General features: G+C 46.1%; 1 protein-coding gene across 4 annotated transcripts in view; it reads left to right on the forward strand.

The window, feature by feature from the left end:
* The window catches only part of LOC130127369 (zinc transporter ZIP11-like), a 181,724-nt gene that overhangs the window by 132,770 nt on the left and 33,801 nt on the right, over window positions 1–15,153 (forward strand). For all 4 annotated transcript variants that reach the window (XM_056296994.1, XM_056296996.1, XM_056296993.1 and 1 more), the window contains exon 6: window positions 3,830–3,997. In XM_056296994.1, coding sequence (XP_056152969.1) covers window positions 3,830–3,997 — 168 coding nt within the window. The remainder of the gene's footprint in view (window positions 1–3,829; window positions 3,998–15,153) is intronic.

Below are 15,153 nucleotides of genomic sequence, written 5' to 3' on the forward strand. Positions count from 1 at the left end.
GGCTTTTGCTTCAAACTGTACCCCTAAAGGCAGGTGGGGGGTCCTGTATAAGCCTTCTGTTAAAAAAACGGATGGCTCACCTCCAGTGGAGGATTATACATGGGACAATAGCTATGAACAGACACAGAGCTCACCTGGATCCAATCACTAGGGAGGACTCTTCTTTCTGTACATAAAGATAAACAGAGCATTTTATGGTCTCTTGTTCTCAGTTACTGGGTTTATTTAGAGTACTGCAGGAATGGGTGTAGGCTTTGGGCTAGAAATTATCTTTCCCCTTATTTGTTGTTGGGGCTAAATATGCAGTAAGACTGTTTCTGGTATAGTCAATTTTTTTGTTTGGAACTGCTAAGCCAGCGATCTGGCAGACCAGGAAGAATAAGATGTTAGGTCAGGGCTGGACCGATGTGATGCAGAGTCCAAAGATAGAGTACGCTTTCTTCACCCTGACAACTAATCCAGACTCTTTCAGGGCTCTGTGAGGGATTCCACAGGTTTTATGTTCAGAGGGACAATGGTTCACTTGTTCTTATTTTTCAATTTTTTATGGTGGTGGTGGTGGTGTGTGACAGGGAAGGTTTTCCAGAATCAGAATCATGTTTATTGGCCATGTAGGTTGGCAAAAACATGGAATGTGATGCCGGTTTCGTGGCTCTCAGTGTACTTAACATAGAGTAACAACACTACAACACAACAATCTTCACATATATACACAAGGACTGACTTATACAGGTGAAATAAGAGGTGATAAAGTGCAATGGTGCAGAGAATATATCAGAGATGCTGAAATACATGTTAGCAGCTTACTGACATACATGCGTGAGGTAGATGTACATGACAGAGTGTACCAGTATATGTACAATGTACAGTACAGTATATACAACATGTACAGTACAGTATATTCATGTACAGTACAGTATATACAACATATAAATTACAGTATATAGAACATGGTGGATTTATTTGACAGTGTTAAGTGTTCATTTGAATGACAGTCCGCGAAAGAAAATGTTTTTATATCTGGTTGTTTTGGCGTACAGTGCTCTGTAGCGCCTACCAGAGGGGAGGAGTTGGAACAGGTTGTGACCAGGGTGTGATGGGTCTGCAGTGATGTTACCTCCCCAGTTCTTGACTCTTGGGGTGTGTAAGTCCTGAATGGAGGGCAGGTTGGCACCAATGATTTTCTCTGCAAACTGAAGTGTCCGTTGTAGTCTGTCCCTGTCCTGTTTGTTGGCCGATCCAAACCAGACAGTGATGGATGTGCAGAGGACAGACTGGATTATTGCAGTGTGGAACTGAATCAACAGTTCCTGACGCAGGTTGAACTTCTTGAGCTGGCAGAGAAAGTACATCCTCTGCTGGGCCTTTTTGATGATTGTGTCTATGTTGGATGACCATCTTAAGTCCTAGGAGATTGTGGAACCCAGAAATCTGTAGGTTTTCACCGCAGACGCAGTGCTGTTGAGTATGGTGAGGGGGGCAGTGTTGGGGGGCTCCTCCTGAAGGCCGCTGTCATCTCCACTGTTTTGAGCATGTTCAGCTCCAGGTTGTTATGGCCACACCAGAGGACCAGCTGGTCAACCTCCCGTCTATGTGCAGACTCGTCAGCATCCCAGATAAGGCCAATGATAGTTGTGTCGTCAGCAAACTTTAGGAACTGCTGATTCAGTTCCACAATGCAATAATCCAGTCTGTCCTCTGCACATCCATCACTGTCTGGTTTGGATCAGCCACCAAACAGGACATGGACAGACTACAATGGACAGTTAAGTCTGCAGAGAAAATCATTGGTGCCAAGCTGCCCTCCATTCAGGACTTATGCACCTCCAGAGTCCTACAGAGCACTGTATGCCAAAACAACCAGATATAAAAACACTTTATTTTCACGAGCTGTCATTCAAATGAACGCTTAACACTGTCAATAAATCTAACCATGTTGTATATACTGTACTGTACATGATGTACATACTGTGGTGTACATGGCGTATATACTGTACTGTATATTGTACATACTGTGCTGTACATGTTGTATATACTGCACTGTACATGCATGTACTGTACTGTACATGTATATACTGTACTGTACATGTTGTATGTACTGTACTGTACATGTATATACTGTACTGTATAGTGTACATGTTGTATGTACTGTACATGTATACATGTATATTTACTGTACTGTACATGCTGTATATACTGCGCTGTAGATGTTGTATATACTGTACTGTACATTGTATGTATACTGGTACACTCTGTCATGTCCATCTACCTCAGGCATGTATGTAAGTAACCTGCTAACATGTATTTCAGCATCTCTGATCCTGTATAAGTCAGTCCTTGTGTATATATGCGAAGATTGTTGTGTTGTAGTGTTGTTATTCTATATGTTAAGTACACTGAGAGAGCCATGAAACCGGAGTCACATTCTATGTAGTATGTGCAAACCTACATGGCCAACAAACATGATTCTGATTTGCCACATCAATTCATCTGTGCTTTGTGTAAATAATGCCTAAAAGTTGTGTTAAAAGTCAAAATTCTATTTCTCTCTCTCTGTCTCATCGCTCTGTCTCTTGCGCGCTCTCTCTCTGTCTGACTGTCTGAGTCTGTCTCCTTCTCTCTCTCTCTCTCTCTGAGTGTCTCTTTAGCTCTCTCTCTGTCTGAATGTCTGAGTCTGTCTCTTTCTCTCTGAGTCTCTCTTTCTCTCTCTCTGTCTGACTGTCTGAGTCTGTCTCTTTCTCTCTCTCTGTCTGAGTCTGTCTCTTTCTCTCTCTCTCTGTCTGAATGTCTGAGTCTCTCTTTCTCTCTGAGTCTCTCTTTCTCTCTCTCTGTCTGACTGTCTGATTCTGTCTCTTTCTCTCTCTCTGTCCGACTATGTCTGAGTCTCTCTTTCTCTCTCTCTCTCTCTGTCTGAATGTCTGAGTCTCTCTTTCTCTCTCTCTGTCTGACTGTCTGATTCTGTCTCTTTCTCTCTCTCTGTCCGACTATGTCTGAGTCTCTCTTTCTCTCTCTCTCTCTGTCTGACTCTGTATGAGTCTGTCTGTCTCTCTCTCTCTGTCTGACCGTCTGAGTCTGTCTCTTTCTGTCGTGGAAGCAGACATAAAGAGCAATCAAATAGCCCTTTCATTTGTCATCTAATTGTCATGACTCACTATTCCCGTGGGGCTAACTTAAGGCATCGTTTGTGGTTGTCTGATGTGTTTTTTGCATTATTTCAAATTTCTTGATATGTCAAGCAAACACCATATCGCATGTGCTAGCTCAAGCAGAAGGTATCCGTTAATAAGAGTGTTGGGGCCATTGACCCCATGAATAGAGGGAGAGAGCAGCACCGAGAATTAGACTGATGTTATATGCTGATGATATCATGCTACACAATACAAAATCCAGAGAGAAAGTTGCCGCTGGTTTCACGGAAGATGGCTTCCTACTTGATTGATTAATTGATTGATTGATTGATTGATTGATTGGTTGGTTGGTTGGTTGGTTGGTTGATTGATTGACTCAGTTGAGTTGTTGCTCTCATAAGTGTATTATTGGGGCTGTTGTTTGTAACTTTGATGGTTTGTGTGTTGACTTAGCATAGATAGCTAGAGGTCTTAACCATAATGACTGCACATGTTTGTTAGTAAAGGATTCTGTCATTCTGGAGTTCATCATTTGGTTTGTTGGAGGTTTAATATGTGTAATTAATTAATGATAATTACTATGTGTAATCGAAACAGATGTCTGTGACGGGATGTGTCCACTTAACTGAGCCCAACACAGTGACTCTACCTCTCTCGCTCACCCCTCTCTCTTCTCAAATCCAACCTTTCTTCCCATTCAGATAAGATTGAGAATGGTGAGGTGCACCAAAGGAGGAGAGGGCCCCCCACAGGCGGCTCAGAGGAACAGGAAACAGGGAGCAGACAACAGGAAGAAAGAAGGCAGAAAGGGAACAGCTGGAGACGAATCCTCCTCCTCATCCTGGCCATAACCATCCACAACATCCCAGGTGAGAAGGTCTTCCTCAGTTGTAAAATGTAAGAAAAAAAAAACAAATGCTCAGACTAACATTAGATAATGGTACGTCTTAAACACACTTTGTTCTCACTGAATAAGTTTTGGAATTTTTTCTTTCATTTTGCATTTTTTTACACAGTCCAATATGCTGAGAATGGGTAAATGCCAGGACGTAGGACACCTCTAATACACTGCTCAAAAAAATAAAGGGAACACATAAGCAATGCAATGTAGCTCCAAGTCAATCACACTTTTGAGATATCAACCTGTCCAGTTAGGAAGCAACACTGATTTGTGAATCAATTTCACCTGTTGGTAAATTGTCTCATTTCCACCAGGTGGAAATGAGACAATTTGCAAGACAGCCCCTATAAAAGGAATGGATTTGCAGGCGGTGGCCACAGACCATTTGCCTGTCCTCATCTTTTCTGGCTGATCTTTGGTTAGTTTTTCATTTTGCTAGTGCCCTCACCACAAGAGGTGGCATGAGGCGGTATCTGCAACCTACAGAAGTTGCTCAGGTAGTGCAGCTCATCCAGGATGGCACATCAATGCGTGCTGTGGCAAGAAGATTTGATGTGTCTCCCAGCACAGTGTCCAGAGCATGGAGGAGGTACCAGGAGACAGGCCAGTACACCAGGAGACGTGGAGGGGGCTGCAGGAGGACAACAACCCCGCAGCAGGACCGCTATCTGGTCCTTTGTGCAAGGAGGAACAGGAGGAGCACTGCCGGAGCCCTACAAAACGACCTTCAACAGGCCACTAATGTGCAGGTTTCTGCTCAAACAGTGAGAAACAGAATGCATGAGGATGGTATGAGGGCCCGACGTCCACAATTGGGGCCTGTGCTCACAGCCCAACACCGTGCAGCCCGATTGACCTTTGCCAGAGAACATCTTGGTTGGCAGATTCGCCATTGGTGCCCTGTGCTCTTCACAGATGAGAGCAGGTTCACACTGAACACATGTGACAGACGTGAGAGAGTCTGGAGACGCTGTGGAGAACGTTCTGCTGCCTGCAACATCCTCCAGCATGACCGGTTTGGCGGTGGGTCAGTGATGGTCTGGGGAGGCATATCCTTGGAGGGCCGCACAGGCCTCTACATGCTAGCCAGAGGTACCATGACTGCCATTAGGTACCGGGATGAGATCCTCAGACCCCTTGTCAGACCATATGCTGGTGCAGTGGGCCCTGGGTTCCTGCTCATGCATGACTATGCTCGTCCTCATGTGGCCAGAGTGTGTCAGCAGTTCCTGTATGTCGAGGGCATTGATGCTATGGACTGGCCTGCACGTTCCCCAGACCTGAATCCAATCGAGCACCTCTGGGACATCATGTCTCGTACCATCCGCCAACGCGATGTCGCACCACAGACTGTCCAGGAGTTGACCGATGCCCTGATCCAGGTCTGGGAGGAGATCCCTCAGGAGACCATCCGTCGTCTCATCAGGAGCATGCCCAGACGTTGTAGGGAGTGCATACAGGCACGTGGAGGCCACACACACTACTGAGCCTCATTTTGAATCGTCTTGAAGAATTTCCACAGAAGTTGGATCAGCCTATGTTCTCATTTTCCACTTTGATTTTGAGTATGATTCTGAATCCAGACCTTAATGGGCTAATGATTTTGATTTCCATTGATCATTCTTAGGTTATTTTGCTCTGAACACATTCCTCTGTCTAATAAATAAAGATTTTCAGCTGAAATATTTCATTCATCGAGGTCTATATTGTGTTTTTAGGTGTTCCCTTTATTTTTTTGAGCAGTATATATCAGGAATGGTTATCTTTTACTTTGGCAAAAATCTTTCAGACTAACTTGTGTGATTTGTATTGGGGTTCGTCAGCACATGAAACTGCACCAGAACTGCTTAATTCATGTTGTACTTAGTAGGACCAATCAGTTTTTTTAATACTTGACAATACTGCTGAGTGGAAAAAACCCCCACCAATTACAGCAAACTCAGTTTAATGTTAATAGACTGTACATATGATGACGGTATCTGCTATTTGTGTATTAGGGGTTGCACAGAGAACTCGAGCATTCGAGTTCTTGAGCAGTTACATCAATTCTGGAGTTTCTACGTTAACATCGAGTGCTCGTTAATCGCGTGATGGTAGATCTCACGCACCCTCAATTTAGTGGACTCGTGGACATTGTGGCTTACCAAATACAGTGCTGCTTGAAAGTATGTGAACCCCTTGAGCAGTTTAGATGTTTCTGTTGTTTTACCATGATTTTCTTATTTTATCATCACCAGTTTTTATGTATGAAATGTCAGATATATGTTTATCAATTTCATGTACTTGTTTAGTGGGACTTGTTTAAGTAGCCCAAAAACTACATGAAACATGGAATTAGTGTATGTGCAAAAGTAAGTGAACCCCCAGCTGCATTGCTTAAATCAAGCAGGTAACAGACTCGGGTGAAACACATTTGGGTGCTTAATTAATAATTTAAGCAGACCAATGAAATGAGACATCCTTGGGAAAGGGTTTGGCCTGCACTAATTAAAAGACAGAGGAAACCAACCAACCACTGTGGTCCCATACAAATCAACAATGCCGAGAGCAAAGGCGATATCCAAGGACATGAAGAAGAGGGTAGTGACAGCCCATCAGTCTGGGGAGGGCTATAAGACCATCTCCAAAAGATTCCAGCTCCATCCATCCACTGTAAGACAAATAATTTACAAATGGAGGGCCTTCAACATGACAGCAACTCTGCCTAGAAGTGGACGCCCATCAAAACTATCACCCAGAAGCACCAGAAAAATATCAAATCAGGTAAAGGCCAACCCACACATCACCTCTAGAGAGGCTGTGAGGCTGTGTGCACGTCATCACACGTGTGAGGCTGTGTGCACATGTCATCAGATGTGTGAGGCTGTGTGCACATGTCATCACATGTGAGGCTGAGTGCACATGTCATCACATGTGAGAGGCTGTGTGCACATGTCATCACACGTGTGAGGCTGTGTGCACATGTCATCACACGTGAGAGGCTGTGTGCACATGTCATCAGATGTGTGAGGCTGTGTGCACATGTCATCACATGTGAGGCTGAGTGCACATGTCATCACATGTGAGAGGCTGTGTGCACATGTCATCACACGTGTGAGGCTGTGTGCACATGTCATCACACGTGAGAGGCTGTGTGCACATGTCATCACACGTGTGAGGCTGTGTGCACATGTCATCACATGTGAGAGGCTGTGTGCACATGTCATCACATGTGAGAGGCTGTGTGCACATGTCATCACACGTGTGAGGCTGTGTGCACATGTCATCACACGTGTGAGGCTGTGTGCACATGTCATCACACGTGTGAGGCTGAGTGCACATGTCATCAGATGTGTGAGGCTGAGTGCACATGTCTACACGTGTGAGGCTGTGTGCACATGTCATCACATGTGAGAGGCTGTGTGCACATGTCATCAGATGTGTGAGGCTGTGTGCACATGTCATCAGATGTGTGAGGCTGTGTGCAAATGTCATCAGATGTGTGAGGCTGTGTGCACATGTCATCAGATGTGTGAGGCTGTGTGCAAATGTCATCAGATGTGTGAGGCTGTGTGCAAATGTCATCACATGTGAGAGGCTGTGTGCACATGTCATCACACGTGTGAGGCTGAGTGCACATGTCATCAGATGTGTGAGGCTGTGTGCACATGTCATCACATGTGAGGCTGTGAGCACATGTCATCAGATGTGTGAGGCTGTGTGCACATGTCATCACACGTGTGAGGCTGAGTGCACATGTCAACAGATGTGTGAGGCTAAGTGCACATGTCATCAGATGTGTGAGGCTGTGTGCACATGTCATCACACGTGTGAGGCTGTGAGCACATGTCATCACACGTGTGAGGCTGAGTGCACATGTCATCAGATGTGTGAGGCTGTGTGCACATGTCATCACATGTGAGGCTGTGTGCACATGTCATCACATGTGAGGCTGTGTGCACATGTCATCACATGTGAGGCTGTGAGCACATGTCATCACATGTGTGAGGCTGAGTGCACATGTCATCACATGTGTGAGGCTGTGTGCACATGTCATCAGATGTGTGAGGCTGAGTGCACATGTCAACAGATGTGTGAGGCTGTGCACATGTCATCACATGTGAGGCTGTGAGCACATGTCATCAGATGTGTGAGGCTGTGTGCACATGTCATCACATGTGAGGCTGTGAGCACATGTCATCACATGTGTGAGGCTGAGTGCACATGTCATCACATGTGAGGCTGTGTGCACATGTCATCACATGTGAGGCTGTGAGCACATGTCATCACATGTGTGAGGCTGTGTGCACATGTCATCACATGTGAGGCTGAGTGCACATGTCATCACATGTGTGAGGCTGTGTGCACATGTCATCAGATGTGTGAGGCTGAGTGCACATGTCAACAGATGTGTGAGGCTGTGCACATGTCATCACATGTGAGGCTGTGAGCACATGTCATCAGATGTGTGAGGCTGTGTGCACATGTCATCACACGTGTGAGGCTGTGTGCACATGTCATCAGATGTGTGAGGCTGAGTGCACATGTCAACAGATGTGTGAGGCTGTGTGCACATGTCATCAGATGTGTGAGGCTGTGTGCACATGTCATCACACGTGTGAGGCTGTGAGCACATGTCATCACACGTGTGAGGCTGAGTGCACATGTCATCACACGTGTGAGGCTGTGTGCACATGTCATCACATGTGAGGCTGTGTGCACATGTCATCACATGTGAGGCTGTGAGCACATGTCATCACATGTGTGAGGCTGTGTGCACATTTCATCAGATGTGTGAGGCTGTGTGCAAATGTCATCAGATGTGTGAGGCTGTGTGCACATGTCATCACACGTGTGAGGCTGTGTGCACATGTCATCACACGTGTGAGGCTGTGTGCACATGTCATCACGTGTGAGGCTGTGTGCACATTTCATCAGATGTGTGAGGCTGTGTGCACATGTCATCACATGTGTGAGGCTGTGTGCACATGTCATCACGTGTGAGGCTGTGAGCACATGTCATCACATGTGTGAGGCTGTGTGCACATGTCATCACGTGTGAGGCTGTGTGCACATTTCATCAGATGTGTGAGGCTGTGTGCACATTTCATCAGATGTGTGAGGCTGTGTGCACATGTCATCAGATGTGTGAGGCTGTGTGCACATGTCATCACGTGTGAGGCTGTGTGCACATGTCATCAGATGTGTGAGGCTGTGTGCACATGTCATCAGATGTGTGAGGCTGTGTGCACATGTCATCACATGTGTGAGGCTGTGTGCACATGTCATCACACGTGTGAGGCTGTGTGCACATTTCATCAGATGTGTGCACTCAGCCTGTTTACAGAAGGGGCACTGATCAGCGCAGATTTTTTTTGAGGGGGGATTTCTCCCTTTTTTCCCTCTTTTTCTTCCCAATTATATCTGTCCAATTACCCCACTCTTCCGAGCGGTCCCAATCACTGCTCCACCCCCTCTGCCGATCTGCAGAGGGGCTGCAGACTACAACATGCCTCCTCCGATACATGTGGAGTCACCAGCCGTTTCTTTTCACCTGACAGTGAGGAGTTTCACCTGGGGGACATAGCGCGCGGGAGGATCATGCTGTTCCCCACAGTTCCCCCTCCCCCTGAACAGGCACCCGACCGACCAGAGGAGGCACTAGTGCAGCAACCAGGACACATATCCACATCTGGCTTCCCACCCACAGACACGGCCATGGCCGTCTGTAGGGACGCCCGACCAAGCTGAAGGCAACATGGGGATGGGAACTGGCCATCCCCGTGTTGGTAGGCAACGGAATAGACCGCTACGCTACCCAGAGGCCCAGCACAGACATTAAGAAAGGAGGGTGACATGCTATCTGAGCCCGGTGCCTTCCTAGTCTTCTGTCTCTGGAAGAGCTGGTGCATGTCCTCAACACAGATCCTGAGTGTGGGTGGGGGTTCAGTCGGGAGGGGGGAAGGGATGGCAGGGGGTGCAGTTGGTTGTGTGTTGTGGCTGGAGAGGGTGAGGGGTGTGAAAGTTTGCTTATCAAACCTGCAGTAAAACCCATTTAGGTCATCAGCCAGTTGAAGGTTTCCTGCAGTGTGGTGGGATGGTCTCCTGTAGTTGGTAGTGTCTTCCAAACCTCTCCAGACTGATGATGGGTCCTTGGTAGAAAACCTGTTTTCCAGCTTTTCAGAGCAACACCTTTTTGCCACTCTGATCTCCTTTGTGAGTGTGTTTCTGGCCAGGATGTACCTGATCCTATCTCCACCCCTGTTGGCTTCCTCTTTGGCCTGACGAAGCTGCTTGAGTTTAGCTGTGCACCATGCCTTATTGTTGTTGAAGGTACAGAAGGTTTTGGTGGGCACACACACGTCCTCACAAAAGCTGATATAAGATGTCACAGTGTCAGTAAGTTCATCCAGGTCTGTAGGTGTAGCCTCAAAAACACTCCAGTCAGTGCAGTCGAGGCAGGCCTGGAGCTCCAGTTTTGACTCAGGGTGACCTGGTGGTCTGGTGACCTTTTCCCTTTGGCTTTTCCTGCAGTGTGTTTTCAGTTTGTGTGACAGGCAGACCAAATGAGCCAAATGGAATGTGAGTGGAGAGATAGAAGGAAAAGGGGAGGAAGGTGGAGAGAGGGAACCGATAGAGGAGCTGTGGTTGGTTGTGTCAAAGAAGGTTGAATCAGTTCATCTGGACACAACGTTTCTTGACAGAAATGTTTCATCATCTAATGCCCCTTTTCCACTACATGGTACCGGCTCAACGCGACTTGACTTTTTTGCTTTCTATTACTGGAAAGTTCCGGCATTTTGGTAGCTGTGACCACTTTTTTGGTACCACCTTTGTTGACGTTCCAAAAAAACTGGAGCAGATACCAAAGTCAATGTAGACCAGCTACACTGAGGGGTACTGTTACGGTGATGGAAAACCACACTCTGCGAGTCGAGTTGAGTCGAGTCGAGCAGTACCATGTAGTGGAAAAGGGGCATAAGTGGCCTTTTCAGTCTCAACTGACTGCAGGTATCCCCACCCTTATAAACAACACAGTGGCATTATTACTGAACAAACGACCAGTTTCATATGCAGATATGATGTGACGTTAACTAGAGCTACACTGACCATGTGTACTCTCCTCAGAGTACTGGGGAATAGTTGCAGATATAGTGTGACGTTAACTAGAGCTACACTGACCATGTGTACTGTCCTCAGAGTACTGGGGAATAGTTGCAGAGATGGTGTGACGTTAACTAGAGCTACACTGGCCATGTGTACTGTCCTCAGAGTACTGGGGAATAGTTGCAGATATAGTGTGACGTTAACTAGAGCTACACTGACCATGTGTACTGTCCTCAGAGTACTGGGGAACAGTTGCAGAGATGGTGTGACGTTAACTAGAGCTACACTGACCATGTGTACTGTCCTCAGAGTACTGGGGAATAGTTGTGGATATAGTGTGACGTTAACTAGAGCTACACTGGCCATGTGTACTGTCCTCAGAGTACTGGGGAATAGTTGTGGATATAGTGTGACGTTAACTAGAGCTACACTGGCCATGTGTACTGTCCTCAGAGTACTGGGGAATAGTTGCAGATATGATGTGACGTTAACTAGAGCTACACTGGCCATGTGTACTGTCCTCAGAGTACTGGGGAATAGTTGTGGATATAGTGTGACGTTAACTAGAGCTACACTGACCATGTGTACTGTCCTCAGAGTACTGGGGAATAGTTGTGGATATAGTGTGATGTTAACTAGAGCTACACTGACCATGTGTACTGTCCTCAGAGTACTGGGGAATAGTTGCAGATATGATGTGACGTTAACTAGAGCTACACTGACCATGTGTACTGTCCTCAGAGTACTGGGGAATAGTTGCAGATATGATGTGACGTTAACTAGAGCTACACTGACCATGTGTACTGTCCTCAGAGTACTGGGGAATAGTTGTGGATATAGTGTGATGTTAACTAGAGCTACACTGGCCATGTGTACTGTCCTCAGAGTACTGGGGAATAGTTGTGGATATAGTGTGATGTTAACTAGAGCTACACTGACCATGTGTACTCTCCTCAGAGTACTGGGGAATAGTTGCAGAGATGGTGTGACGTTAACTAGAGCTACACTGACCATGTGTACTGTCCTCAGAGTACTGGGGAATAGTTGTGGATATAGTGTGACGTTAGCTAGAGCTACACTGACCATGTGTACTGTCCTCAGAGTACTGGGGAATAGTTGTGGATATAGTGTGACGTTAACTAGAGCTACACTGACCATGTGTACTGTCCTCAGAGTACTGGGGAATAGTTGTGGATATGATGTGACGTTAACTAGAGCTACACTGACCATGTGTACTGTCCTCAGAGTACTGGGGAATAGTTGTGGATATAGTGTGACGTTAACTAGAGCTACACTGACCATGTGTACTGTCCTCAGAGTACTGGGGAATAGTTGCAGAGATGGTGTGACGTTAACTAGAGCTACACTGGCCATGTGTACTGTCCTCAGAGTACTGGGGAATAGTTGCAGATATAGTGTGACGTTAACTAGAGCTACACTGGCCATGTGTACTGTCCTCAGAGTACTGGGGAATAGTTGTGGATATAGTGTGACGTTAACTAGAGCTACACTGGCCATGTGTACTGTCCTCAGAGTACTGGGGAATAGTTGCAGATATGATGTGACGTTAACTAGAGCTACACTGGCCATGTGTACTGTCCTCAGAGTACTGGGGAATAGTTGTAGATATAGTGTGACGTTAACTAGAGCTACACTGGCCATGTGTACTGTCCTCAGAGTACTGGGGAATAGTTGTGGATATAGTGTGACGTTAACTAGAGCTACACTGACCATGTGTACTGTCCTCAGAGTACTGGGGAATAGTTGCAGATATGATGTGACGTTAACTAGAGCTACACTGGCCATGTGTACTGTCCTCAGAGTACTGGGGAATAGTTGTGGATATAGTGTGACGTTAACTAGAGCTACACTGACCATGTGTACTGTCCTCAGAGTACTGGGGAATAGTTGTGGATATAGTGTGACGTTAACTAGAGCTACACTGGCCATGTGTACTGTCCTCAGAGTACTGGGGAATAGTTGTAGATATAGTGTGACGTTAACTAGAGCTACACTGACCATGTGTACTGTCCTCAGAGTACTGGGGAATAGTTGTGGATATAGTGTGACGTTAACTAGAGCTACACTGGCCATGTGTACTCTCCTCAGAGTACTGGGGAATAGTTGCAGAGATGGTGTGACGTTAACTAGAGCTACACTGACCATGTGTACTGTCCTCAGAGTACTGGGGAATAGTTTTGGATATAGTGTGACGTTAACTAGAGCTACACTGACCATGTGTACTGTCCTCAGAGTACTGGGGAATAGTTGTGGATATGATGTGACGTTAACTAGAGCTACACTGACCATGTGTACTGTCCTCAGAGTACTGGGGAATAGTTGTGGATATAGTGTGATGTTAACTAGAGCTACACTGACCATGTGTACTGTCCTCAGAGTACTGGGGAATAGTTGCAGATATGATGTGACGTTAACTAGAGCTACACTGACCATGTGTACTGTCCTCAGAGTACTGGGGAATAGTTGCAGATATGATGTGACGTTAACTAGAGCTACACTGGCCATGTGTACTGTCCTCAGAGTACTGGGGAATAGTTGTGGATATAGTGTGATGTTAACTAGAGCTACACTGACCATGTGTACTCTCCTCAGAGTACTGGGGAATAGTTGCAGAGATGGTGTGACGTTAACTAGAGCTACACTGACCATGTGTACTGTCCTCAGAGTACTGGGGAATAGTTGTGGATATAGTGTGACGTTAGCTAGAGCTACACTGACCATGTGTACTGTCCTCAGAGTACTGGGGAATAGTTGTGGATATAGTGTGACGTTAACTAGAGCTACACTGACCATGTGTACTGTCCTCAGAGTACTGGGGAATAGTTGTGGATATGATGTGACGTTAACTAGAGCTACACTGACCATGTGTACTGTCCTCAGAGTACTGGGGAATAGTTGTGGATATAGTGTGACGTTAACTAGAGCTACACTGACCATGTGTACTGTCCTCAGAGTACTGGGGAATAGTTGCAGAGATGGTGTGACGTTAACTAGAGCTACACTGGCCATGTGTACTGTCCTCAGAGTACTGGGGAATAGTTGCAGATATAGTGTGACGTTAACTAGAGCTACACTGGCCATGTGTACTGTCCTCAGAGTACTGGGGAATAGTTGTGGATATAGTGTGACGTTAACTAGAGCTACACTGGCCATGTGTACTGTCCTCAGAGTACTGGGGAATAGTTGCAGATATGATGTGACGTTAACTAGAGCTACACTGGCCATGTGTACTGTCCTCAGAGTACTGGGGAATAGTTGTAGATATAGTGTGACGTTAACTAGAGCTACACTGGCCATGTGTACTGTCCTCAGAGTACTGGGGAATAGTTGTGGATATAGTGTGACGTTAACTAGAGCTACACTGACCATGTGTACTGTCCTCAGAGTACTGGGGAATAGTTGCAGATATAGTGTGACGTTAACTAGAGCTACACTGGCCATGTGTACTGTCCTCAGAGTACTGGGGAATAGTTGTGGATATAGTGTGACGTTAACTAGAGCTACACTGGCCATGTGTACTGTCCTCAGAGTACTGGGGAATAGTTGCAGATATGATGTGACGTTAACTAGAGCTACACTGGCCATGTGTACTGTCCTCAGAGTACTGGGGAATAGTTGTAGATATAGTGTGACGTTAACTAGAGCTACACTGGCCATGTGTACTGTCCTCAGAGTACTGGGGAATAGTTGTGGATATAGTGTGACGTTAACTAGAGCTACACTGACCATGTGTACTGTCCTCAGAGTACTGGGGAATAGTTGCAGATATGATGTGACGTTAACTAGAGCTACACTGGCCATGTGTACTGTCCTCAGAGTACTGGGGAATAGTTGTGGATATAGTGTGACGTTAACTAGAGCTACACTGACCATGTGTACTGTCCTCAGAGTACTGGGGAATAGTTGTGGATATAGTGTGACGTTAACTAGAGCTACACTGGCCATGTGTACTGTCCTCAGAGTACTGGGGAATAGTTGTAGATATAGTGTGACGTTAACTAGAGCTACACTGACCAT

Source organism: Lampris incognitus, chromosome 17, assembly GCF_029633865.1.
Source record: "Lampris incognitus isolate fLamInc1 chromosome 17, fLamInc1.hap2, whole genome shotgun sequence".
NCBI classification, from domain to species: domain Eukaryota; kingdom Metazoa; phylum Chordata; class Actinopteri; order Lampriformes; family Lampridae; genus Lampris; species Lampris incognitus.